This window comes from Ochlerotatus camptorhynchus, unplaced genomic scaffold, assembly GCF_037179485.1.
Source record: "Ochlerotatus camptorhynchus isolate MF236.1 unplaced genomic scaffold, CSIRO-AGI_Acam_v1.1 ptg000158l, whole genome shotgun sequence".
NCBI lineage: Eukaryota > Metazoa > Arthropoda > Insecta > Diptera > Culicidae > Ochlerotatus > Ochlerotatus camptorhynchus.
In genome coordinates, this window is record NW_027040648.1 from 494,929 (window position 1) to 519,460 (window position 24,532).

At 46.1% G+C, this 24,532-nt stretch overlaps 1 protein-coding gene across 1 annotated transcript; it reads right to left on the reverse strand.

The window, feature by feature from the left end:
* Window positions 1-1,699: 1,699 nt before the first annotated feature.
* Window positions 1,700-24,358, reverse strand: Ifrd1 (Interferon-related developmental regulator 1). Its single transcript, XM_065222140.1, has 2 exons — window positions 23,406-24,358; window positions 1,700-3,424 (listed from the first exon to the last, which is right to left on the reverse strand). Exons 1-2 carry the CDS (start codon window positions 23,431-23,433, stop codon window positions 2,142-2,144), a joined length of 1,311 nt encoding a protein of 436 aa, XP_065078212.1. The 5' UTR covers window positions 23,434-24,358; the 3' UTR covers window positions 1,700-2,141.
* Window positions 24,359-24,532: the final 174 nt, after the last annotated feature.

Consider the following 24,532-nt stretch of genomic DNA (forward strand, 5'->3'; position numbering starts at 1 on the left):
AAGATCATGGGTTTAATCCCAAGCTCTCCGTCATGACTCTTAAAATTCATGATCACTAAACGAAATGAATATGTTCTTTCGATAGCGGGCTATCGAGAGATTAAATAAACAACAAATAAACAATACATACTTTTGGTTGCATCGCCAACTTGAGGTGAATCCTAACGGAATACCCAACCCAACCATCCAACTCCGTAGCACTTATGAGGGTGTCGCTAAGTCGGTGGCCTCTCGTTAAGTAAGTACTACATCAACATTTCCTTCCCTTTCCCTAGTTATGGTAAAGATGGGCGTGGCCGGAAATAGCGACAGTCAACCAATGTTTACTCCTCAGCATTATTCCTGAAAGTAGTCTAACTGAGAATTTCAGAAGAGACGTGAGTGTCGCTAGTATCTAATCTACGAAGTATATCATAACAACGCTAACGCTAATTCAAACATTCCCCGGAAATTGTTTCCGACTTCTCCTGGAAAGCAATTTTTCCGTACTTAGGCCACAAGTTTTATATTTCGACTTCAAAAAAGGCAAAAATATAAATATAGCGCTATAACATGTTATAACTCTGTAGTCTGAACGTACTATAAAGCATGTTCTTTCTTCTAATTTATGCAAATTAACTACAAAAGTATCTACTTCTCCAGCATTTGGAATGATTCTCTGCTCATTTGATATTGTAGGATTCCGTCAATTTGATACACCGCGCGGCATTTCAATTTTTCTCAAACGCGCATTTGCACAAAATTCCCCGCGGCCTTCGGTTTGTGAAAGGAACGGCCGCGTCGAGTGAAACGAGATTATTCACTGACTTTAGTGTAAATAGTGTTGCCAAACGTATTGTTTCTAAACAGTTAACATAATAATCTGTCGAACTTCAGCTTCGATTTTCTCAAAATGGCGAATATGTCACATTGGTCTGTTTGAAAAGCGACGCGAGAATTCTGAGGTGAATGGCATGATTCTAAAGAGAATTCAAGCGAGTTTTAAATAGAATTATGGAAGGAAGCTTCAGTGAATTCTTGAACAAAACTTTAAAATTCGAAGAGAATCTAAGGATGAATTTCATGATTTTTGTGAAATCTTTTTGAGAATTTCTTGATTGTCTGAAGAATTTGGAAAAAAAACTCTGTAAAGCAAAATGATTCTCAAGGAAATGCTTGAGCACATTCCAATGGGGGTTATTCCGAGAGTCGAAGTGACTTTTGTCACTAGTGAAGTGAGAAAAGTCACGTCGTGACTTTTCTCACTTCACTAGTAACTACAGTCACTTCGACTCTCGGAATAACCCCCAATATGTACTACAATCCTGTTAAAAGTTTCGAGTGAATTTTCAAGGTATTTAAAACAGATCTTGCCGTTGAAATATTTTGAGTGGAAAAGGGAATCATTCACGGTGAAGTGATTCCCGGGCAAATCAAATGGGGATCACTTCACTTCGTATTCACCGTGAAGTGACACCCGTAATAAGGGCCGAGATTTCGGGTGAGATGCTGATGTAGGAAGTCCACGAATTAGTTTAAAGGGAGTTTTCTTTCATCATCAAATTAGAAAAAAATGTCTCACCTTTGAGGATCGCTCCCATTTTTTTTAGAGTAACGAATCTAGTTGCGGCTTTATTGGTTTACACATAAAACTTGTTTTTTTCCCTTTACACTACATGCAATTTGTTATTCCATTTACTATAAACTTACGGTCTGCAGCATAATGGGTTTCATACGAGGAATAATATATTGGGGACGATAATAGCTATAATAGTTCGACATTCTAACCATTGCAGCAGTGGAAATTTTTTATACAATTCATTTTATTTTATCGCAAACAGGACCAAAGTTAGAACTGCTATTTAAAATTTAATGTTAGGAATTTTTTTTTTTCATTTTCAATATTTTTTGCCGAAAGTCAGTTACAATTAACACTCACGTATCAGCCGTTAATAGCCGTTTTTCTTCGCTCGCTGTAAAGAGAGGATCTAATTCTACATCACGAAACCGATCAAGCGTACGTAAAGAAATATGCAAATTTTCGAATACCTACAATTCCTACTAAAATAAAAATGAAAATTCGATTATCTACCTAAATTCAAATCCCGAAAAAAAAAGTAAATCACACAGCTCTATTTACACAGTGCACCGCCCGCGCTTTCTTAGTTCAGAACGGCGGATCGCTTGTCCCGGTTCTTGCCACGGGTGATGGTACGTGCCTTGAATGCGGCCGCATTGATAAACTTCTTCTCCGCCTTGGCCACCTTTTGACTGCGCTCCAGTTCGTCCATCTTCGCGCCCAGCTCCAGCACATCCCGCAGGAATTCGTTCTCGGCCAGGTGTACGTTCATTCCGAATCCCAGCGCATTCCGCAGGCAGATGTACTGGTGATGGAGGGTCCAGGTGTCCAACAGCAAGGATTCCTTGCCAAATTTGATCGAGATTTCCGGCGAGATGTCCTCCTCCAGGTAACGGTGCACATCACGGAACGTCGCACGTTGTACCTTGCGGTCACGCTTGGCACGGTACTTGTGCGCGTCGGTGGCAAGCTTTTGGGTGGCTTCGATCAGATCGGACAATTCGTTCTCGAGGAAGTCTTCGTCGTGAGAGCGACCACATTCCAGAATCAGGGCAATCGTTTCCCCAGCGGTCATTCGCACATCCAGATGAGGACTTTGCAGCATTCCGGTTAGCTTCTTGATAGATGGAATCATTGGATTGTTACTGTTGACGAGGGATACCAAGTCACCCGCTGGGATCAAGGTCAGTAGCAGAGCCCAAGCGCTCAGAGCCGCACTGTGCATTGCAGCAGCGTCGGCGCTGGCACTGCTGGGACTGTTGTCTCCCTTGAGGAAGCTTCCCGAGAAGATACCCTCGAAACTCTTCATCAGTGGCAGTAGATCTCCGATGTCGTCCGTTCCGAGGAAGTTGAGCAACCCCAATGCCATGCAGCACTTGGCCCGTGCATCGAAGGCAGCCGCTCCATCTTGAGCCGTTGCCAGCAGCACCGGTTTCAGCACGTTGATCATCCCGTTGATCTCCTCGGTTCCCTCCAGCTGGATCACCAACAGTGGGATGATCCGAGCCGCACAGGCCTGCTCCCCTCCCTTGCCCTTCTTGATCGACTTCTCGATCACATCCATCAGGGTCATCTTGCGGTCGTCGATGAACTCCGGGATGTAGTGGTGCACCAGCGTTTCGTTGATCACCTGGAATGCGTTGATCCGGGTCTGGAGCGATTTGTCGGAAGCATTCTCGATCGCCTGCAGTAGGTTTTCCTCGTACTTTTCGAAGCCACTGCCGGCCTCGGTCTGACTGGCATCGCCGTCGGTGTTGTTGTTGTTGTTGTAGGCGTCGTTCAGCGTTTCCGACTGGCAGGACATCACGCTCGCATTGTCGTTCGATGTGTCCTCATCCGAGTCGTTGTGGTACGCGTTGCCATTGGCTGTGGAATGGGTGGGAGAGCAGAGATTTACGAAGATTAGTAAGTGCAAGTAGTCTTTTCATAAATGAAGGAGGTGTTCTGGAAAAAAAAAACACTTCATGATTCATATGCAAGTGCCAAAACGATAGCACTTGTAATGCAGATGTCTTCTGTTCGGTCCCTGCGTTTCAAGAAGCTCTCCAGCCATGGAGGATTGATGTAGGAAAAGTGAAAGGGAAGTTGGAGCCCGTCAAGTTGCCCTATTATGCACCGTTGGTGACTGCTTACGACGGCGTGATAAAGACCCGTAACCGTTCCGTTCAGTTGAAGAAGATTAACTTTAGCCGACAGTATTAACCGGGACACCCATCCGTGGGCGCAACCATTTTGTGTGGGAGAGGGGATCAATCGCGATAAGCCCTAAAGTACGCAACGGTTTCGAGGGGGAAGTCGAAACGAAGCGTTTTCCATCTTGGTTAGATAATGTGGCCCCAGCCTAGAAGGAAGTGGAACTCGTTGGCCCACGCGCCGGTGTAATGAGAAGCAGAAAAATGAAATAAGATAGCGGAGGAAGCAACGAAAGCCCGAGAGCGAAAAAGCCAAAACAGTGCGCGAAAACGACCAAGAGTCATTCACATTTTATGGTGCGGCCGGATGTTGGCGTGCGAGTGCGTTCGCTTGGACAAAAGTGTGTGAAATATGCTTCGTACAGAAGGTATCGGGGACTGTACCATCCAGTGAGTGAATGATCGCGGTGAAAACATTACGGTGACGTTGACTCGGTCGTCGTTTCCGCAGGTTGCTGTTCAGATGTCGAAGGAGGTGCTCGATCCATCAGTGTACTATCAGCGACGTTTGCGGTCCAATTACCTTGAACGACGATCATAGTAGGTATACTATGGTGTATTTTCTGCAGGAAAAATCAGAGGTTGAAGACAAGATTCGGGACTATGTCCAATTCACTCAGAACCAGCTAGGTACGAAGCTCAAGGCCATACGCTCAGACAGATGAGGTGAGTACACCAGCAAAAGTATTCGTAAATTTTATGCGGAGGGTGAAATCAAACCCGAGATCACCGCCCCAGTATTTTTGGGCAGAAGCTTACATAGAAAACTCCTTTTGAGCTTTGGTATGAAAGGATACGAGGATGTCTTTACAAAGGACGGCCAATCCCTGGGTGACGCCGATCGTGTGAGATTGCTTCTTCGCAAGTTAAGCACGCCTCTGCACGAGAAGTACGTCAACACCATTCTTCCCAAGCATCTCCGGGACTTCACCCTGGACGAAACCGTCACGAAGCTGAAGAAACTGTTCGGTCGACAGAAGTCGGTTTTTCATTCCCGTTACCAGTGCCTCCAGTATGCAAAAAGTGACGCGGATGACTTCACATCGCATGCTGCCATGGTGAACAAACACTGTGAAGCGTTTCAGCTGTCCAAGCTTACACCGGACCAATTCAAAGCTCTCCGTTTCGTCTGTAGACTCCAATCGCCACGGGATGCGGACATACGAGCTAGGTTGATCTCGAAATTGGAAGCCGACGAAACCGCAGTCAACGAATTGGGAGAAGCCACCAGCAAGGTAACCCTGGAGAACCTCGTGGAAGAATGCCATCGCGTGGCCAATCTCAAGCAGGACACATTGATGGTGGAGAACAAAGAAGCACGCAACGTCAACATTGTTTCTCGCAACCATAATAATCCTGCCTCATAAAAGAACCAAAAAGTGCCGAAAACGCCATGTTGGAAGTGTGGCGACCAGCACTATGTTCGTGTCGTGAGTGTCCGTTCGCTTCGCACACCTGTTCCAGATGCAAGCAACAAGGACACAAGAAAGGTTATTGCAACAGCAACAAGAATACGCCGTTGAAACGGTTCAAACAGGCCAAATCCAAAGAGAACGTGAAGACAAAAAGCATCTACACGGTTCGCAACATCGGAAGCAAGCGAAAGTTCATCCCGGTCGAGCTCAATGGTGTAGCAGTCAAACTTCAACACGACTCGGCGTCCGACATCACCATAATCTCAGAAGAAACATGGATCAGCATCGGACAGCCACCCACTCAACCGACGGAAGAATCTGCAGTTACAGCTTCTGGTGGCAATCTCAACCTTCTCGCTGAGTTCCAGACCGAGATCACCATCAAGAATGTTACCAAGACTGGTCGCATTTTCATCTCAAGCAGCGCTGAACTCAACGTTCTAGGAATCGAGACTATGGATCTGTTCGATTTGTGGTCTGTGCCGATAAGCAGCTTGGTCAACGTCGTACACCAACGTTCTGATCAGTTCACCAATCAACTCAAGCAACAGTTTCCGGAAGTTTTTCGAAGCACGCTGGGTAGATGCACAAAAGCGCAAGTGAAGTTGTACCTCAAGCCTGACGCACGTCCTGCATATTGCCCGAAACGACCAGTAGCGTACGCTGCACTCGCCAAGGTGGACGCAGAACTTGAGAGGCTCCAGCAAAACGGTATAATTTCTCCAGTTCAATTCTCGGACTGGGCAGCACCAATAGTCGTCGTACGCAAGTCGGACAATGTATCAGTCCGTGTATGTGGCGAATATTCGACGGGGCTGAACACCGCGCTAGAATGTGACCATGATCCACTGCCTCATCCTGACGACCTCTTTGCGGAACTAGCTGGAGCACGTTACTTCCCTCATCTCGATTTGTCTGACGCTTACCTACAGGTCGAGGTCGAGGAGGAATCGCGAAAGCTACTCACGGTCAACACGCATCGTGGACTGTTCCAGTATAACCGACTACCCCCCGGGAGTCAAGTCGGCACCCGGCGCTTTCCAGTGCATCATCGACAGCATGGTGGCCGGCATCCCTGGAGTCAAGCCGTATTTGGACGACATCCTCATCGCTGGTCGCACCAAGCAGGAACACGATCGCAGTCTCTACGCTGTTCTCGAGCAGATCCGTGAGTATGGCTTTCACCTACGCCTCGAAAAATGTCGTTTCGCACTCTCCCAGATCAAGTTTCTCGGACACATCGTGGATAAGGACGGTATTCGGTCTGACCCTTCAAAAACAGAAGCCATTTCCAAGATGCACTCTCCGAAGGATGTCCAGCAACTCCGTTCCTACCTCGGTGCTGTCAACTACTATGGTAGATTCGTTAAGCAGATGAAGCAACTCAGGGCTCCTCTGGACAGCCTCCTCAAGAAAGATGCACGCTGGAGCAGGACCAAGGATTGCCAGAAGTCTTTCGAGCAGCTCAAGGCCATTCTACTTTCCGACCTGCTGCTTACACACTACGACCCGTCCAAGGAAATCGTTGTTGCAGCAGATGCATCGAAGTACGGCCTTGGCGCTGTCATCATGCATCGATTCCCGACCGGTGAAGTGAAGCCAATTGCGCACGCCTCGCGCTCACTGACCCCAGCAGAGATGAACTACGGACAAGTGGAGAAGGAAGCATTGGCCCTGATATTCGCTGTCACCCGTTTCCACAAAATGCTGTATGGACGACACTTCCTCCTGCAAACCGATCATCAACCGCTACTCAAGGTTTTCGGCTCAAAGAAAGGTATTCCTGTTTACACAGCAAACCGTTTGCAGCGCTGGGGCCTTGACACTTCTGCTGTACGATTTCGACATCCAACACGTATCATCGACGAATTTTGGCTATGCAGATTTTCTATCCCGGCTAATGTCATCGCAGCATACCCAGATGAGGATTACGTCATAGCCGCCGTGTGCGTCGAATCTGAAGCAAAAGCAATTCTCGACGACACCATCAGCAACCTTCCAGTCACGCACCAGATGATTGTGGCTGAGACGAGAAAGGATCCAGTTCTTCAGCAAGTGGTGAATTTCCTTAACGAAGGTGGGCCAGCAAATGCGAAGCAAGTTGCTGATCCTGATGTCAAGAAGTTCTTCGCCAGACGAGATGGACTTCAAGTTGTCGACAACTGCGTTATGTTCGGCGATCGAATCGTCGTCCCATCAAAGTTTCGAAAGCGGATCGTTCGTCAACTGCATCGTGGACACCCAGGAATGGACCGAATGAAGTCTCTGGCCCGAAGTTACATCTACTGGCCTAACGTTGACGACGATGTGGAGCAATTTGTCCGTCAGTGCACTGCATGTGCTGAAGCAGCGAAGTCCCCGACAAAAGCAACCTTGGAGTCATGGCCTCTCCCGGACAAGCCATGGCAACGTGTGCATATCGATTTTGCTGGTCCGATCCATGGATACTACTATTTCGTCATGGTAGATGCTTTCTCTAAGTGGCCCGAAATTTTTCGCACTCAATCCATTATCACAACTGCAACTCTGAATATGCTGCGTGAAACGTTTTCTCGTTACGGCAACCCAGACACATTGGTCTCAGACAACGGAACGCAATTCACCAGCGAGCAGTTTCAACAGTATTGCCCTGCAAATGGTATCACCCATCTCCGCACTGCTCCCTACCACCCGCAGTCCAACGGCCAAGTGGAGCGATTCGTTGATTCACTCAAGCGTGGCCTCAAGAAGCTAGCCAAGGGGGAAGGATCACACACACTGGAGCACCTGCAGACATTCCTTTCGGTGTATCGTTCAATTCCAAACCGAAACACACCGCAGTCGACGTCTCCAGCAGAAGCATTCCTCGGAAGACCAGTGCGCACCACTTTGGACCTACTGAAGAAACCTGTTCCTGTAACTGAAGCTGTCAAGAACCACAAACAAAACGAACAGTTCAATTGGCGGCATGGAGCAGTCAAGCGCGAGTTTGAAGAAGATGACCTGGTCTACGTTGAACAGCATTGCAGAAACGCCAAGTCCTGGATTCCTGATCGAGTCATCGAACGGAAAGGTTCCGTCAACTATATCGTTGCACTGGACATGAACGGGAGACCGAAGCTGGTGAGGTCGCATGTAAACCAAATGCGCCCTCGTCACACTTCTGATGATCCAGAGCAAGCGACGCAGCAACTACCATGGGAAATCCTGCTTGATGAAATTCAAGATGAAGCTGTACCGTTGGATCCAGAAGTGCCATTCAATCACGATGTCCCTATTCCTGTTAGTTCCGTATCACTCGAAGCTGATGGTCAAGTGGCAAGTACGTCTGGCGAAAATCCTTTTTCGACAATCGATCATGAACCTGCTGCTCAAGATGGAGAACTTCAGTCCGCACAAAAGCCCGTGTCATCTGAAGCAGTTGGAGACTTTATTCGACGTTCTGTACGAGAATCAAGAATTCCAAGATGGCTCTCTTCCTATGACATTTTCTAAAAGGGGGAGATGTAGTAGGCCTTGCCTGACTGTCATAAGTTAGAGATTGATTCTTTATCCGACCACCAACCAAGATAGATGTAACAAATAGTAGCTCTTAACAACAGCTTGTTTTACTTGTTGGCCTTGGTTACGGATATAACACTTTCTAACACAAAGCATACAGGCTCCTGGATGTGCGTACTGGGAAGATCATGATTAGTCGAGATGTGCGTTTTGCGGGACTCGATAAAAGGACGACGCAAATCAAGAGCGATCCTACTTGTGTAGATTCCGATGACGTCGCGCAGGGTGTTGGTGATGAAGACTCTGATGAAGGTGTTCAAGACGTTGGCGAAGAGGTGATCGTACATTTGGGAAATCAATCCAAGGATCCTTTGTAAGTTCCACCGAAGGACGATTTTAACGATCAGGACGTCGATTTCGCTGATGAGAAGTTCGGATTCGATGACGCTTTGGGCTTTCTACTGTGTTACCTGACGAATATACGTTCTATATGAATACCCCGAATACAACGTATAGTTCGGCTAATTTTATGCTATGCAAAATTAGACGAGTCATACGTTGTATTCGGGGTACTCGTATAGAACGTATATTCGTTATAAGTCAGGTAACACAGTAGGATTTTAGAATGCATCGGTTCACGAAGAGCTGGAAGATGTTGCGGTAGAATTACGTCGATCTGCCAGGGCGAACATTGGAGTCGCACCGGAGAGGTTCAGAGAATCAAGTGAACCAAGCAGCTATGCAGAAGCCATGGCGACTATAGTCGCTATATTCATAGTCTCGGGATAGAATCTCGGGAACCAATTGAGCAGTCAAATAGCGAAATTAATCGAGCAAATCATCACCAACAAGAGAAAAGAGCACATCTAGATAGAGCTAGAATTAGGGCGTAAAAGCTTTTGTAAACAATGACTTCTCTCGACGATTTCTAGGAATTCAAGGTACGCCCACGCAAACCGCAAACGCTAATGGTTATGTACCTATCCGATGGTGATCTTGATTTGCAAGCCTTGACTTTCTAGAAATCATCGAGAGAAGTCTTTGTTTACAAAAGCTGTTACGCCCTAATTCCAACTCTATCTAGACATCAGCTATTGCGAATAAAACTTCGGAAACCCTTTTCTCGTGACTCAAGGCTCGCCTACGCAAACTGACAGCACATTTGGGTTGGGGAAAGTTTCCCCTACCGATGATGCCGGTAATTTGCGTTCGATTGGCGAGGAAAGAATAATCAATGTTTTGTTTATAAATTTGATAGTACCCTTTCAATTGTTGGTCTAAAATATATTGAATTGGTTCCGCTCGTTGATAGTTCGAAATTCTATCCGCCAGACTATGAATATAGCGACTGAGAGTGACAAGTGGAAAGCAGCAATGGCAGAGGCGATACATGGGATATAGTGAAGCTACCTATGGGTCGGAGAGTCATCGGTTCGAAATGGGTGTTCAAGCGCAAGGAAGATGTTACCGGGAACGTGGTACGCTTTAAGGCAAGGCTCGTCGCACAAGGATTTAATCAAAAGTTCGGGAGTGAGTACGATCAGGGTGTGGTGAGGCAAACCATTTTCCGAACGGTACTGACGCTGGCGAGTAACCGCAGAATTTTGGCAAGACACGTTAACATTAAGACGACGTACCTCTACGCTGCAGGAGGAGATTTTTATGAGACAGGATACGAGAGCGAGGCATACAACTGTTGTACACTGAGGCAAATCGGCTTAAGAATTTCATAAGACTCGACTTATGAACGACAAATATGAATTTCATAAGCGCGACTTATGAAAGATTTTCGTCTAACATAACGTAGCTTTTTAAAGCCTTTAGCCATTCAATTTTCTTAAGCGTTGAAAGACGAGTGGTCAGCAGATGAGCTCCGTAATCTCAACTTCCATGTTCCGGTTCCAGTCTGCTCCGTTGGATTATTTTTTTGTCGACATTATTTTTCATAAGGCAAATCTATGAAATTCATATCGATTTCATGTGGCTAAAATTCTTAGGTGGTTCTTATGGAATTCTTACGTTCTTTTGCCTCGGTGTATGCCTTCTCAAACGAAGCCTATACGGACAGAAACAGGCTGCCCGAGTCGGGAACCGGAAGATAGGAGCCGTTTTGAAGGGAGTTGGGTTTCAACAGTCAAAGGCGGACCCCTGTCTCTATTCTAAGCAGTCCAACGGTCGTTACGTATATCCAGAACAACATGTGAAAAGGGCATACAAGCTTTTTGTAAACAAACCTTCTTATACCCTTTTCTCGCCACCCATATGACACCAACGCAAACCTTTAACATCACCGGGTAGGGGACACTTTCCCCTTCCCGATGATATTGCTGGTTTGCGTGGGCGACCCTCGGTTGGTGAGAGAAGGGCCTACAAAGGTTTGTTTACAAAAAGCTTGTATGCCCTTTTCACATGTTGTTCTGGATATGTGTTGTTGTGTGTAGACGATCTCATCGTTGCTTGTACTACCGAGCAGGTCTCCCAGCTAGGTGATCTTGAAATGTTGCTCCAAAACTTGTGCTAGTGAAAGTTTTAAAGCAACATTTTAAGATCACCTAGCTGGGAGACTTTATGTGTCTCTTGGGGATTCAAGTGCGTAAGGCAAGTAGCGGCTATGTTCTCAACCAGAAATCGAAAAGGCTTCGCTATTTGAAGGAGACGATCGACCATGAGGGGCGTTTACGAAGACCAGAAACTAGAATGCTTTGTTGACGTTGTTTGGCTGGTGATGTTTCGGATCAGAAGTCCCCTTGGCAACACAGATGAGCTCGTTCAGTAAATAATAAGCATAAATTTGTACAATTAAGCATAAACACAAGCAAAATGGACATTTTGTCGCAAGACGAAATGGACGTGTTGTCGGAAGATGACAATACTTTGCCACGTGATGGCAAGAAGGGTCGAAAACGTCTCAGTCTGGCAAAGGTCAGGCTCAGAAAAACCCCCGATCGCGAGCCTATCCAGATGACTCGACTGGCCCATGGGTTGTCTACTTTCAGCCCAAAAACAAACCTTTGAACGTTGTTCAAATCTCAAATGATTTGACGAAGCGATTCTCGGCCGTGACCGAAATCACGAAGGTTAGGCACAATAAACTTCGTGTGTCCGTCTCTAACCTGAAGCAAGCTAATGAGATTGCTGTCTCCCAGCTCTTTACGCTCGAGTATAGAGTTTACATCCCATCTCGTGATGTGGAGATCGAAGGTGTGGTCACCGAAGCGAGTCTGACCCCCGAGATCTTGGAGAAGCAGGCGGTTGGCCGTTTCAAGCAAGAACCGTTTGCTTCCCCCGGTGAAGATACTGGATGTCCAAAAACTGGGCTCAGTATCTGTCAGCGAGGGTAAAAAGAGTTTTACCCCCACAGACTCGTTTCGTGTGACCTTTTCTGGTTCAGCCCTTCCTCACTACATCGAGCAGGGAAAACTTCAACTACCTGTGCGCTTGTTCGTTCCCCGGGTCATGAACTGCCAAAACTGTAAGCAGTTGGGACATACGACCTCTCACTGTGGCAGCAAGGCACGCTGTTCCAAATGCGGGGAGAAGCACGAGGATGGCGCCTGCACAGTCATTGCACCAAAATGCCTCTCGTCGTGCCCGGTGTACAAACAACGCGGGGAGAAATTACAACGCTCACTTAAGGAACGTTCCCGGAAGTCTTTTGCAGAAATGCTTAAGACGGCCACGCCATCGACCAACGACAAAAATCCCTTTTCTCTTTTGTCAGATGACGAGACTGACTCTGACTTGGCTGAGGAGGGGAACTTCTTTCTGTTTTTCTGCACGGAAACGAAAACGCATCCGTTCGCGGAAAGTTGACAATGAAGAACCCCAAATCAGTTTGCCCAAATCAAGGAGTGGTGGAAAAAAGGAGACTTCTACTCCTCCTGGATTCCGCAGAACTGACTATACCCAGGATTTTCCACCTCTCCCGGGGACATCCAAAACCCCTGATGTCCCATTTTTAAGAACAGAAGCCCCTTCTCCATCTGGGTTGTTCTCATTTGATAAAATTGTGGACGATATCCTAAAGTACCTCAATATTTCTGATCCTCTCAAAAGCATTGTTCTGGCAATGCTTCCTTCTGTGAAGACCCTCTTGAAGCAATTGACATTGAAGTGGCCCCTCATTGCAGCAATCATTTCCTTCGATGGATAATTTTCCAAACGAGGTCGGGGATTTGATCACTGTTCTACAGTGGAATTGTCGAAGTCTCATTCCTAAATTAGATTCTTTTAAGTTTTTAGTTCACAATAATGATTGTGATGTATTTGCTATTTGTGAAACTTGGCTCTCTTCAGATGTAGATCTTACTTTTTTATGATTTTAACATTAGTCGACTGGATCGTGAGGATTCGCGTGGAGGAGGGGTACTTTTGGGGATCAAAAAGTGCCATTCCTTCTATAGAGTGAATCTTCCACAATTTACAGGTATTGAAGTTGTCGCATGTCAGACTATTATTAAAGCATTACTTCTTGTTCATATTCCTCCTAGAGCCGTTGTTAATCGAAAACAACTTTCAGATATCTGTTCGGTACTTCCTGCTCCACGGTTGATTATGGGAGATTTTAATTCCCACAGTACAGGCTGGGGGGAACTGTATGATGACAACCGGTCTACTATGATATATGACCTCTGAGACAACTTCAATATGACAATTCTAAACAATGGAGAAGTAACACGTTTGGCTGGTCCATCCTCAAATGGAAGTAAATTAGACCTCACACTTTGCTCTAATTCATTATCGGTGGATTGCACGTGGAATGTGATCCAAGATCCTCACGGTAGTGATCACTTGCCGATCAAAATTTCAGTTGCCAGTGGGTTCAATCCGTCGGAATCCGTTAACGTCGCGTACGACCTCACCCGTAATATCGATTGGACAACGTTCAAGACCGCGATAGAGGAAGCCGTGTCGTCGGTAGAAGGGCTTCCACCGTTGGAGGAATATAACTTTCTCTCCAATCTGACCTTGGACAGTGCGCTTCAAGCTCAAACTCGGCCGTTTCCTTGAACGTCTTTCCGTAGGAAACCTCCTTCCCCCTTGGTGGGACCAGCAATGCACTGAGGTTTATCGTAAAAAGTCCGACGCGTTTAAGCTTTTCCGGAAACGTGGAACACCCGTGAATTTCGAAGCGTACTCTTCTCTTGAACGCGAACTCAAGAGCCTCATCAAAGCCAAGAAACGCGGATACTGGCGGCAATTCGGGGACGGATTATCGCGCGAAACGTCAATGAATACGCTTTGGAACGCGGCGCGAAGGATGCGTAAACGGTCTTCGAACAACGAGAGCGAGGAGTACTCAGATCGTTGGATTCTCAAGACGAATTCGGTAGACGAGATCCGCCAGCCTTTTTCAATGCTGGAACTCTCACTCGTGCTCCTTTCGTGTGTCAATTCGGCTCCGGGGGCTGATAGATTCAAGTTCCACTTGTTGAAGAACCTCCCAGACGTCGCTAAGAGGCGCATGTTGAGCTTGTTTTGTCAGTTCCTGGAGCTCAATATTGTTCCGGATGATTGGAGGCAAGTGAGAGTTATAGCCATTAAAAAGCCTGGAAAACCCGCGTCAGGTCATAACTCGTATCGTCCCATCGCGATGTTATCGTGCATTCGAAAATTGTTGGAGAAAATGATCCTTTTTCGCTTGGACAAATGGGTTGAGACGAACCACCTACTCTCAGATACTCAATTTGGATTCCGTAGGGGCAAGGGAACGAACGACTGTCTCGCGTTGCTTTCCACAGAAATTCAGTTGGCTTTTGCTAAAAAAGAGTAAATGGCTTCTGTATTCTTGGATATCAAGGGGGCTTTTGATTCAGTATCGGTTGAAGTCCTTTCAGACAAACTCCACGCTTGTGGCCTTTCTTTCGATTTAGTTACATGGGTCTCCCCCAGGGCTCATGTTTAAGCCCCCTTTTGTATAATTTCTACGTCAGAGAAATTGACAATTGTCTAAGTGACAACTGCACGTTGCGACAACTTGCAGATGACGGCGTAGTGTCTACTAGAAGGTTTTGCAATTGGAAAAGGACAGGAGGGAAAAGATGATGGAGGATCTGATGAAACTGGAGAAGGAGTTCCTGGAACGGAAATTCAAGTTGCTTCATGCGCGATTGGATGTGGATGCTAAGGCAAGTTCAAGAGCGAGTATGTGTAGCGGTGACAGTGCAGCCGAAAGCGTCGATAAAGTTCGATACTGGTTCGACAACCACCAAGTGATCCTGAGTGCCAAATCTGGAAAAGTTATTTCCACAAGCACAGCGCAAAACAGCTCGAATGTAGTTCCAGTCTCAGCAGTTACCAGCAACGAAGCGGGATTGAAACAGGTTATCACACAAGGAGGTGTGTTTTCGAAAAGTTTTGATGACGTCATCTCACCTTTTGCGACCGTACACCAGGGAGGTATCACTAGTTTCGCAGATCTAGCCCTATCACTTCCAACATTGCTTCAATCAACGCCCCGGACAGCACCTGTGTCGCTGACGAGTGTTCCAGCTGTGCAGCCGACAGTAACGTGGCAGGCGAATACCAATCTGATTCCACCTGCAGTCAACTAGCTGGTTCCGGATTTAGGAACAACAGTCGGTGGTAGTACGATGTTTCCTCAGATTCCTGTACCGGTATCATATGGCGGATACAATCAACCATGAGAGGACAGACGTTATTGAATTGATCCTAGAGTTGGTCAGTACAATCCATATGTAGTACCTACTTCGACCATGGTGAGTACTACCAGCTCAGAAGTTTTCGCAAGAAGAACTGTAGAACCAATCAATCAAAACTATGTCCAACCATCACATACTTTCCTGCCAACACTAGGGCAATTAGGGCACTCTGAAATACCTAGAAACGTATCACAGTTGTAGTATGAGGCGTTTCAGCCACGTTGTTCCCAAAGACCTTCCGTGTTTAACTGGGAATCCAACAGAGTGGCCTATGATACGTTCACGCAGATGTGTGGGTAAACGATTCGGAGAACACCGCGACCAGAAAAGGTGGGGACTATCATCAGTTTCGGCTTGGGTGTTCGCAATTTCTGTACGCATCTAGTTTCGACTGGACAACAGGTACATTTGGCTAACCCGATCTTGATCGATGAGCTAGTCGAAAAGCTTCCAGCCAAGATTAAGCTGGATTGGGCGATCCATAAGCAACGAGTGCAGAACGTGGACTTGAGGACGTTTTCGGATTACATGAACGTGATCGGCAGTTAGTAGTGTTACACCAGTCACCGCCAAATCCGAAAAGTCGAAAGGGAGAGCCGGGATACATCCGGAACGACAAGGCAACCAGATCCTTGCAACCAAACGGGGAGCTAGCGTCCTTGTGTGGTTTGTCAAAAAAAAAAAAAAAAAACGGACACAAACCAAAGGATTGCTGTAGCTTCAAGTCGAAGACGTTGGAAGACAAATGGAAGGTAACCCAAGAAGTGAGTCTCTGTCGACGCTGCTTGGATCCGCATGGTGAATGGCCGTGCAAAGCAACAAACTGCGGGGTCAATGGCTGCCAGCAACGGCATCACCGATTGCCCCATCCGGGTGATCCACGAGAACCCAAAGACCCCGGTTTCTGGCGTAATTTCCGTTCATCAACAACAGCACCAAGTTCTTTTTCGTATCATCCCGGTAGTCCTTCACGCCAACGGTCGATCGGTACGAATATTCGCTTTCTTGGATGGCCGTCGATGGACTAGAACTACCACGACAGTCCATGCACTTTGAAGAGCTGAGGGGAAAATATCTGTACGTGAGAGGTCTTCCGGTTCAAAGCTACAACGACGCCGTTCCAGGAATCCTGATTGGTTTAGACAACACAAGGTTGAAGACCACGCTGAAGTTGCGGGAAGGCCGCGAACACGAGCCAGTAGTCGTTAAAAACTAGGCTGGGCTGGGTTCTGTATGGTTGCTCAGGGAATGATATTGGGAATTCAGCACATTGAGTTCTTTATATTAGTACAAAATCACGTGAGGACGAATTGCACGAGCTGGTGGAGAGTTTTTTCTCTATGGAAAGTGTTGGTGTTTCGGTGACACAGGCTAAAGAATCAGCGGATGACAAGCGAGCTCAAGAAATTCTTCAACCACGATCAGAACCGGAACCGGCAGATTCGAAACCGGACTTTTGTGGAAGTTCGACAACGTCAAGTTTCCCAGCAGGCCCATGGCGGAGCGGAGACTGAAGTGTTTAGAACGACGTCTTCTTAAATCACCAGCATTATAAGCCAATGTTAGACAGCAAATTGTGGACTACGTATCCAAGGGGTACGCACACAAAGCAACTCCACGTGAACTAAAAGAGATGGATCCGAAGCGGACGTGGTTTTCACCCCTGGGTGTTGTAGTGAATCCCAAAAAAACCGGATAAAGTCAGGGTTGCCTGGGACGCCGCAGCATCAGTATAAGGTATTTCCTTGAACTCCGTTCTTCTAAAAGGACCGAACCTACTCACATCTCTGCAAGCAGTTTTGTGCGGGTATCGACAGAAGGAGATTGCCATCAGCGGAGATATAATGGAACAGTTCCATTGAGTACTCATCAGACTGCAAGATCGTACAGCTCAGTGGTTCTTCTGGCGGGACAATCCATCCGATCCGGTTCTGACTGACATTAGACGTCAAGGAAGTCCGCGAAAAGGCGGAGGTACTGCAGCGGATTGCAGAGCAGAACACGAATTCGGTGAAGAGCTTCACCATGGACAAGGGCAGCAGCCTAGAACGAGTTTTGGGGATGGTATGGCGCCAAAAGAGGACGTCTTTGTATTATCAATGACAATGACAATGAGATGATCTGCAACGTCTACTAGATGGATCCGTTAGGGATGGTCGTTCCTTTCGTGGTGCATGGCAATATGATAGTCCAGGATGTGTGGGGATCCGGAATTGGCTGGGACGAGCCACTACCTGTGGATATCATATCACGATGAGAGCAGTATGCCAAACTACTTGAAACATTGGATATGGTGAAGATACCCAGATGCTACTGTCCAGGATACAATCCTGGAGCCTACGATTCGCTTGAATTGCACGTTTTCGTGGATGCTAGCAGCACTGCATATGCTGCCGCAGCCTACTTTCGGATTGTGAATGCTGTAGTCTGGTGTGTGCAAGAACAAAGTGTAACAAGTGTAAGCGTTGCGTCCAAGATTGGTGAGATTAATCGCGTGTAGTTTTCGTATATTTAGTTATTAAATTCTAAGAAAATGTTTAAATGTTCGTAAAAGGTAAAACGTCCCAGAATCCTCACGAACGCAGCCAGTAGGAGACACTTCCCTATAAACTGTAGAACAATGCCACTAGCCACCACCAGAGCACGCTGTGTGTAGTCATGAATGGACGTCCATAGGGGTGGCGTAATCGGGCCTTTGCGTGGAGAATTCGTGGCACGTACGACGGTTCAACGGTCACGGTTCGGGGTCATCGTCCACCAAGAGGCACAGTCAGAAGCCTGGTGATCATTATAGACTACGGTCACATAGCGTTTGATAGCGTTAATAGTTTGAAGGTGAAAACTAAGTGCTAAAGTGAGCTAAGTTGGAAGTTGAAGTTGAAGAAGCTGTAGAGGAAGCTGCCACATACCATTGGACAGCCAGGTAATTACCATCGCCAAGAAAACCCCGAACCAATCCAACCGTTGTCAGGTCGATAACCGCCATTTCGAATTCTCCTTCGCGCCCACAGGACCTCGCGGTTTTACCGTAACGCCAGTGAACCCAACGAATTTTCCGGAGTCGACCACGCCAATCGCCGATAGTGTGTCCGAATCGCAGTTCCAGAATCTGATCCCTCAGCTACAGTGTGCGCAACCAATCCAGGCAAGTCAACTTACCCTTGTGGTTCGTTGAAACCTCGAGTCCGTCACCATACTCGAGGGGCGCACGGGACAGGTAGAGTCGTCCACCCCTGGCCCAAGAAGGTGATGCGGTACCAGAGGAAGGAGAGGAACGACGACGGCAGTGGCAGGTGAAGGGGCCCCGAAGACAAAGAAGAGTAGTGCTAGCACAAGGTAGGAGTAGAAACCTAAGGAAGTGGGAGACCGTCCGTGAAGTGAGTGTCGTCAAAACGAATAAAGTGGGAGTTTATCTTAAGTGAACTTTGAGTGTTTTCTTGGTTCGCGGAATAATCACGAGCGTGTGCCGACCCTGAGGCTTGGAGACGGGGGTCTCATCAGTGCTGGGAGTAACACCGCACTGGCACGTTACAAAAGGTAGCGCCGATCAAATTGCTGTCAGTACTACGGTTAGAGCTGCAAGCAGCTGTGATTGGAACACGACTCATGAAGGTCATTTAGAGTCACAGTTTGCAGGTCAAGCGCAAAGTATTGTGGAGTGATTCTTCAGTGGGTCTTAACTGGCTACGGTTAAGCGTTCCGGGTAACAGAGATCCTGGATGAAACGGAAGTCAGCGATTGGAGGAAGGTGCCAACCAGGATGAACGTTGCTGATGAAGCCACCAAATGGGGACATGGCCCATGCTTCGATGAACACAGCAGGTGGTTCAAGGGTCCAGAGTCCCTATATAGCTATCGACGCAGCCGGTCATCGGTTTCGAACGATTCTCGAAGTGGGAAAGATTAACCCGTCGTACAGTGGCATTCGTTCTACGATTTGGCTGCAAGCATATTTGTCGAGAAGAATCAAAACAGGACGGAGAAGTAACCCTGAGTAGTGTGACCAGCGAGGAGTGCAAACAAACGGAGTCAGCTGTGTTCCGGAGGAATGCAGCATTATTCACAGAAATCATGAAGTGCAGCCAGAAGAACATAGACGTACCAGAAGAGTAGTTGAGTCTTTAAATTATCCCCGTTTCTGGACTCATCTGGGGTCATGAGAATGGGATCCAGCATCGCTGCCGCGGAGTGCGCTTCGTACGACAGCAAGTTTCCCGTGATTTTGCCTAAGGAACGCTACGTCACTCAACTGGTGATCAACTGGTATCACCTGGGGGGGGGGACGTGCTGTCAAATCAGCCTACTGATCATTCTTGTATGAAACTAGTTCCAAACGTAAACGAACGCTGTGGTTTCTTATGGCTTGTTTACGTTTGGAACCAGTTATCCCAATTATGCGAGGTAGGCGACGATTGTTCTTATTTGACAGCCACCTCCCCCCCTTGGGTATCACAGGAAGTACGGACACGCCAACAATGAAACGGTGGTGAACGAGATTTGGCAGAAGTTTCACGATTCCGAACTGCGAACAGCCGTCAAGAAAGTGGCAAGTGGCTGTTACTGGTGTAGAGTATACAAATCCAAACCACAAGTACCACTAATGGCTCCTCTGCCTTCTGCTCGTCTCACGCCGTATGCCAGGGCCTTTACCTTTACGGGACTGGATTATTATGGGCCGATCACTGTTCGCTTTGGACGTGGTGGAGTCAAACGGTGGGTAGCGCTCTTTACCTGCTTAGGAACTCGAGCAGTCCACTTGGAAGTCGCCTACAGTCTGTCTTCTGAATCCTGCAAGATGGCAATACGTAGATTCATTGCCAGCCGAGGTGCGCCACAGGAAATTTACTCGGATCAAGGAACCAACCTCCAAGGGGCTAGCGCAGAGTTAAAGCAGCAGATCGACGCCATAAATCGGGATCTAGCAGCGACGTTCCCAAAAGCAGAAACCCAAATGCAAGCTAAACCCTCCGTACGCTCCCCATATGGGGGCCATATGGGAAAGGCTGGTGCTCTCGGTCAAGACAGGTCTAGCGCACATGGAGTTGCCGAGGAATCCGGATTAATCATTAATTTACAGGCAACCAATACGCGATATATTCCACATAAAGTTGATCGATGTTACAAAACCATTCATGGACCTTACTGACTACCATAACCATTACCATTAAAAAAATTATTGGGCATCAAGCTGGAGCTGCGTGACAGCTTAGTTTTTAAGACTTGACCCATTTGAATAAATTTTGCTTCTATCTTTGACAATACAGCAGAAGGACTAGCCTATGTTGGCCGTTTGAACACTTGATTCCGTGTGTATTGTTTCACAAGATAGTTATGGAAAAAAATGCTGTGACGTGTACGCGTAGATACATCTGCGTAGTAAACCGATTGAATAAGTAAATCCGTTTCGAACGAAATATCTTAATTATATAAGTTGCGAAAACCGTGCGTGACAACCGAAGCGAGAAAAAGGCTTATTATCATTTAAAGAGTGCCACCAAAATAAATGTGATAGCCTATGTTGGCAAGTTGATTAATTTTGGTTTCCTCCCTAGATATTCTACTTATTTACTACTGAGCTTTGTATCAAATTAGTTAATTTAAAGAACGTATCAATCATTTCAAAATTTCGCGACCGTACCGAACAAGTTCTATACTACATAAGCTCAAAAGCGTTTGACAAGCTCTACCGAATTGCGAATCACTTCTGCGTAAGCTCCGTAGACATAGGCGCGTTGAATCCGACAGCCGCGAAAAGGTAAACATGCATCAATACCACATAAGGAAAGATCGATTTTACAGTCACGTAGGGTTAAGTTCATAGAATAACATTGACTGCTGTTTACAAATGTTAGTACTTGAACAAAAAGAAATAAGTTAACTCAAATACTTTAACCGCATTAATCTGCTTAATGCTATTGGTCTGCTTGCGTATTCTTACTGAAGTTCAAGACTAAATAGTTTTTTTAAGGCTTTATTAAAGAGATTTTTAGCCTTAGGCTAGTTCATCTCTAGAAGACTAAATAGGAAGATTTATTCTACAACTTTAAAGGTTAGTTGCATCCCTGAGCGGACCCCCCCCACATCCTAATTCTTTTGTTAATCTACTTATTAGACTTTCTGAAGTTTCTCATTTAAGTTCGTTTGATGATTATGATATCTCATTAGTCTAATTTAATAAATAATTGAAATCTCTAATCTACCTCATCAATCATAACCCATGATTTATTAAGTACCTGCTCTTGTGCTTGTAATCTAAAATTAAACGTGTTTCGAGAGCTTTTGACTTTTTATGATAGTTCCACCAAGGTGACACCTTCAAGTGACTAAAATGCTTCACTTTGAAGTTAGTTTCCTAGCTGATTTTTAAATTATATAGGGTATATGCTCCAACTATGCTCACACGTTTCCACTATGTCGCACCACAAAAATACGTATGGCTATGTCACAATAGAGACACACCACAGTGGAAATCTCGAGCTATAGTTCAAACACTTATCCCAAATCAAAATGAAGCACATATAAGATTAGTTACAATACCATGCACAAAAATGCTGTTTATCATTGTTCCCTGAGTAATACTTCAATGAAAACAACAATGAAAGCTTGTCACGCAAATAGAAGGAGCACTGTTGGGCAACAGCTTTCTTATAAACATGGAAATTATCCGAAAAGTTCTGGAAACTGATTATCCTGCAAACACCTAACGGACTGTTCTCCTAACATCAATATTGTTATCATCTCAGCAACCCACATTTGCCAACGTTTAACGGATTACGATTTTGTTTTACATCTTTATAATATGTATAATATGGCATGAACCACTGTAACTATTTATTATTCAATTGCCAAGGGGGGCCTCACTGGATCTTTCAAACGCCCTCTCCATGTTACCATTAAACGGGAGATGAACCAGCCTGCGGCTGAAAATCTCGATAATAAAGAAATAAATAAAAAAAAATGTTCTGGAAAAACCTGGAAAACTCCTGAAATTTTATTTAGCAAAATGAGTGGACACCCTGCATAAGCACTAGCTAAAACTTAACTCCAATTTAATTTAATAAATTCACAAGAGAAGATGACGAAGGCTAAGAAGCCCCCATAATTTCAAATAATGTTGGTAGATTAAACAACAGAGATAACCGCAAGATTTGAGATTTTTGACTAAATTCCGGATCATAGCAGTTCCGGATGTAGCCTTCAGAACGCTGATAAACGTTGCAATATAGTAAATAGTTATCTACAAAGCACCTGACTTCGGTTATCACGACAGGCAACCTTACGTAGCTCCTTGCTGCTGTCCACCAACACAATCGAGCGTGTTGACGTCGTTGCTATAGGCAAGTACCTGCATTCTACATGTACATATACTCACTACTGCTGCCACAACAGCATTCAGGCAGTGCTGAATCACTCTAACCGACCGCCCACTCGCCACCACCACCCCATTCCCTTCGATTCCCGCAGCAATTCGTACCTATATGAATATTATTACACTAACAAACACAAGCCCACGCCTGACACGCGAACGAACACGTTGCCAGCAAACAACACTCAGCTGTTCCCGAAAAAAAAAGCTTTCGACGGATTTGGCAAGAGAAAGATCCTAATCTTATGCCTCCCATTCCCTCTGATCCTTTTTCCGAATGCTTCCTGATCACGACTTCTGATCGTGATCAGGAAGCTTTCTGGCCGTCAATAGCAATACAATGTGCAGTTCGATGCGAGGCAGAGCCTTTGTTTTGCGAGTACAGTAGTTTACTGCACATTCGCACATTCTAGATTCTTATTCATCCAACCATAGACAGTAAGTGACGATGGTTGGATGGCATCCAAGTTGAAGCAAAAATATTCCAATTAAAAAACCACTACTACAACAGGAGGAACACTCTTCCCCAACAACCACGGTCCGTCAAGGGCACGCATACATTTTTCATAAACCTTTATGACTGATAGACAGACACACGAGCGCGTGATTTACTTTCGCACCCAACATACGTAAGCACATACATTCAGAAATTCCACGCTGAGACCTTACTCGCGTAAATCACCTTGAACTAATTGAAATCCCGTGATCAAAACAAAGCTCCCCAAAACTCACCGGAATTCTTTTTTCGATTTCGAGGCATCTTGTTGGCTCCCGACTTCCTCCTACTTTTCCCTTCTGGACCTATGGTGACGGCTGGTTCTGCTTCTGCTACCAGCGAATTCAAACTGATTTCGAAATCAACCACAAATAAAAAACCACTCTTCGCTTTCTGTGCTCTGTTTCACACACTATCCTCCGATTTTGGTTGTTGTTGTTGTTGCTGCTGTATTTACTTGTTAGCTAAATATAAAATTTGCTTCTTGCACTTTTTATATGTTATTAACTGATTTTACTTTCAGACTCAGGTCGATCAGTTTCACGTAAGCACACTATCTTTGTTTTTTTTTCTAGGTCTCCCTCTGCTTCCTTTCACTTTAGGATTACGATGATCAGGATCTTCTCGTAAGGCTACCACAACAGTTCCCGAAGGTTTCGTCGGCGCTTATGAAAGTACCTTGGCTCGCGGCACCAGTTTTATACGAACAGCACTTGGCACTTTTCAGCAACAATTGATGATGGGCATCCGAAACGTCGCAAGCAATCTTGTGAAATGAAACACTTTGCATGGTGCGCTCCTCCTCCTCCTGCTGCTGCTCGTTACTGTACTGCTCCTCTGTTCGTGGGGCCAAATGCTGCTCCACTAGCGCTTCGGATTCTTGATTCACCTTCTATTTCACCACTAATTGCAAACCACACACCGATCTGTACGACGGCAATGCACTACTAGATTACGTCGCTATATTTCAATACACGTCGAATTAGGAACCGAACAACCGATGGTGACTAATAGTCAACCGCAGGTAACTTCCCAGATAAACCAGATGGAACAAGGAAAAATCGATTTTCTTCTAGCCGCGCGGACACTACTTCTGCTGCTGCTGCTGCTGCTTCTAAGGGAATGACACGGACGAATAAGGAAAATTTTACGCGTGTGCGGATGAGTTTCCACCTTTTTCCACCACTCGCGTTTTGCACAATCCACGGTCACAGGGGGAAAAAACGAAGCGAGAAAACGGAGAAAACCAGTTGACAGTTGAACGGATGACGGTACGCTGTCAAAATGCGCGCGCGTGTGTTGTTTGTGCGGTGAGCCCTTCGGAAACGGTCCGAAATTGTTCCAAGCATGTGCGCCAGAGGGG

Coding starts and splice junctions, on each gene's coding strand:
- Ifrd1 (XM_065222140.1), bottom strand. CDS start 23,433: ATGCCTCGAAATCGAAAAAAGAATTCCG. Junction 3,425..23,405: donor AAATCGAAAAAAGAATTCCG/GTGAGTTTTGGG, acceptor CCCATTCCACAG/CCAATGGCAACGCGTACCAC.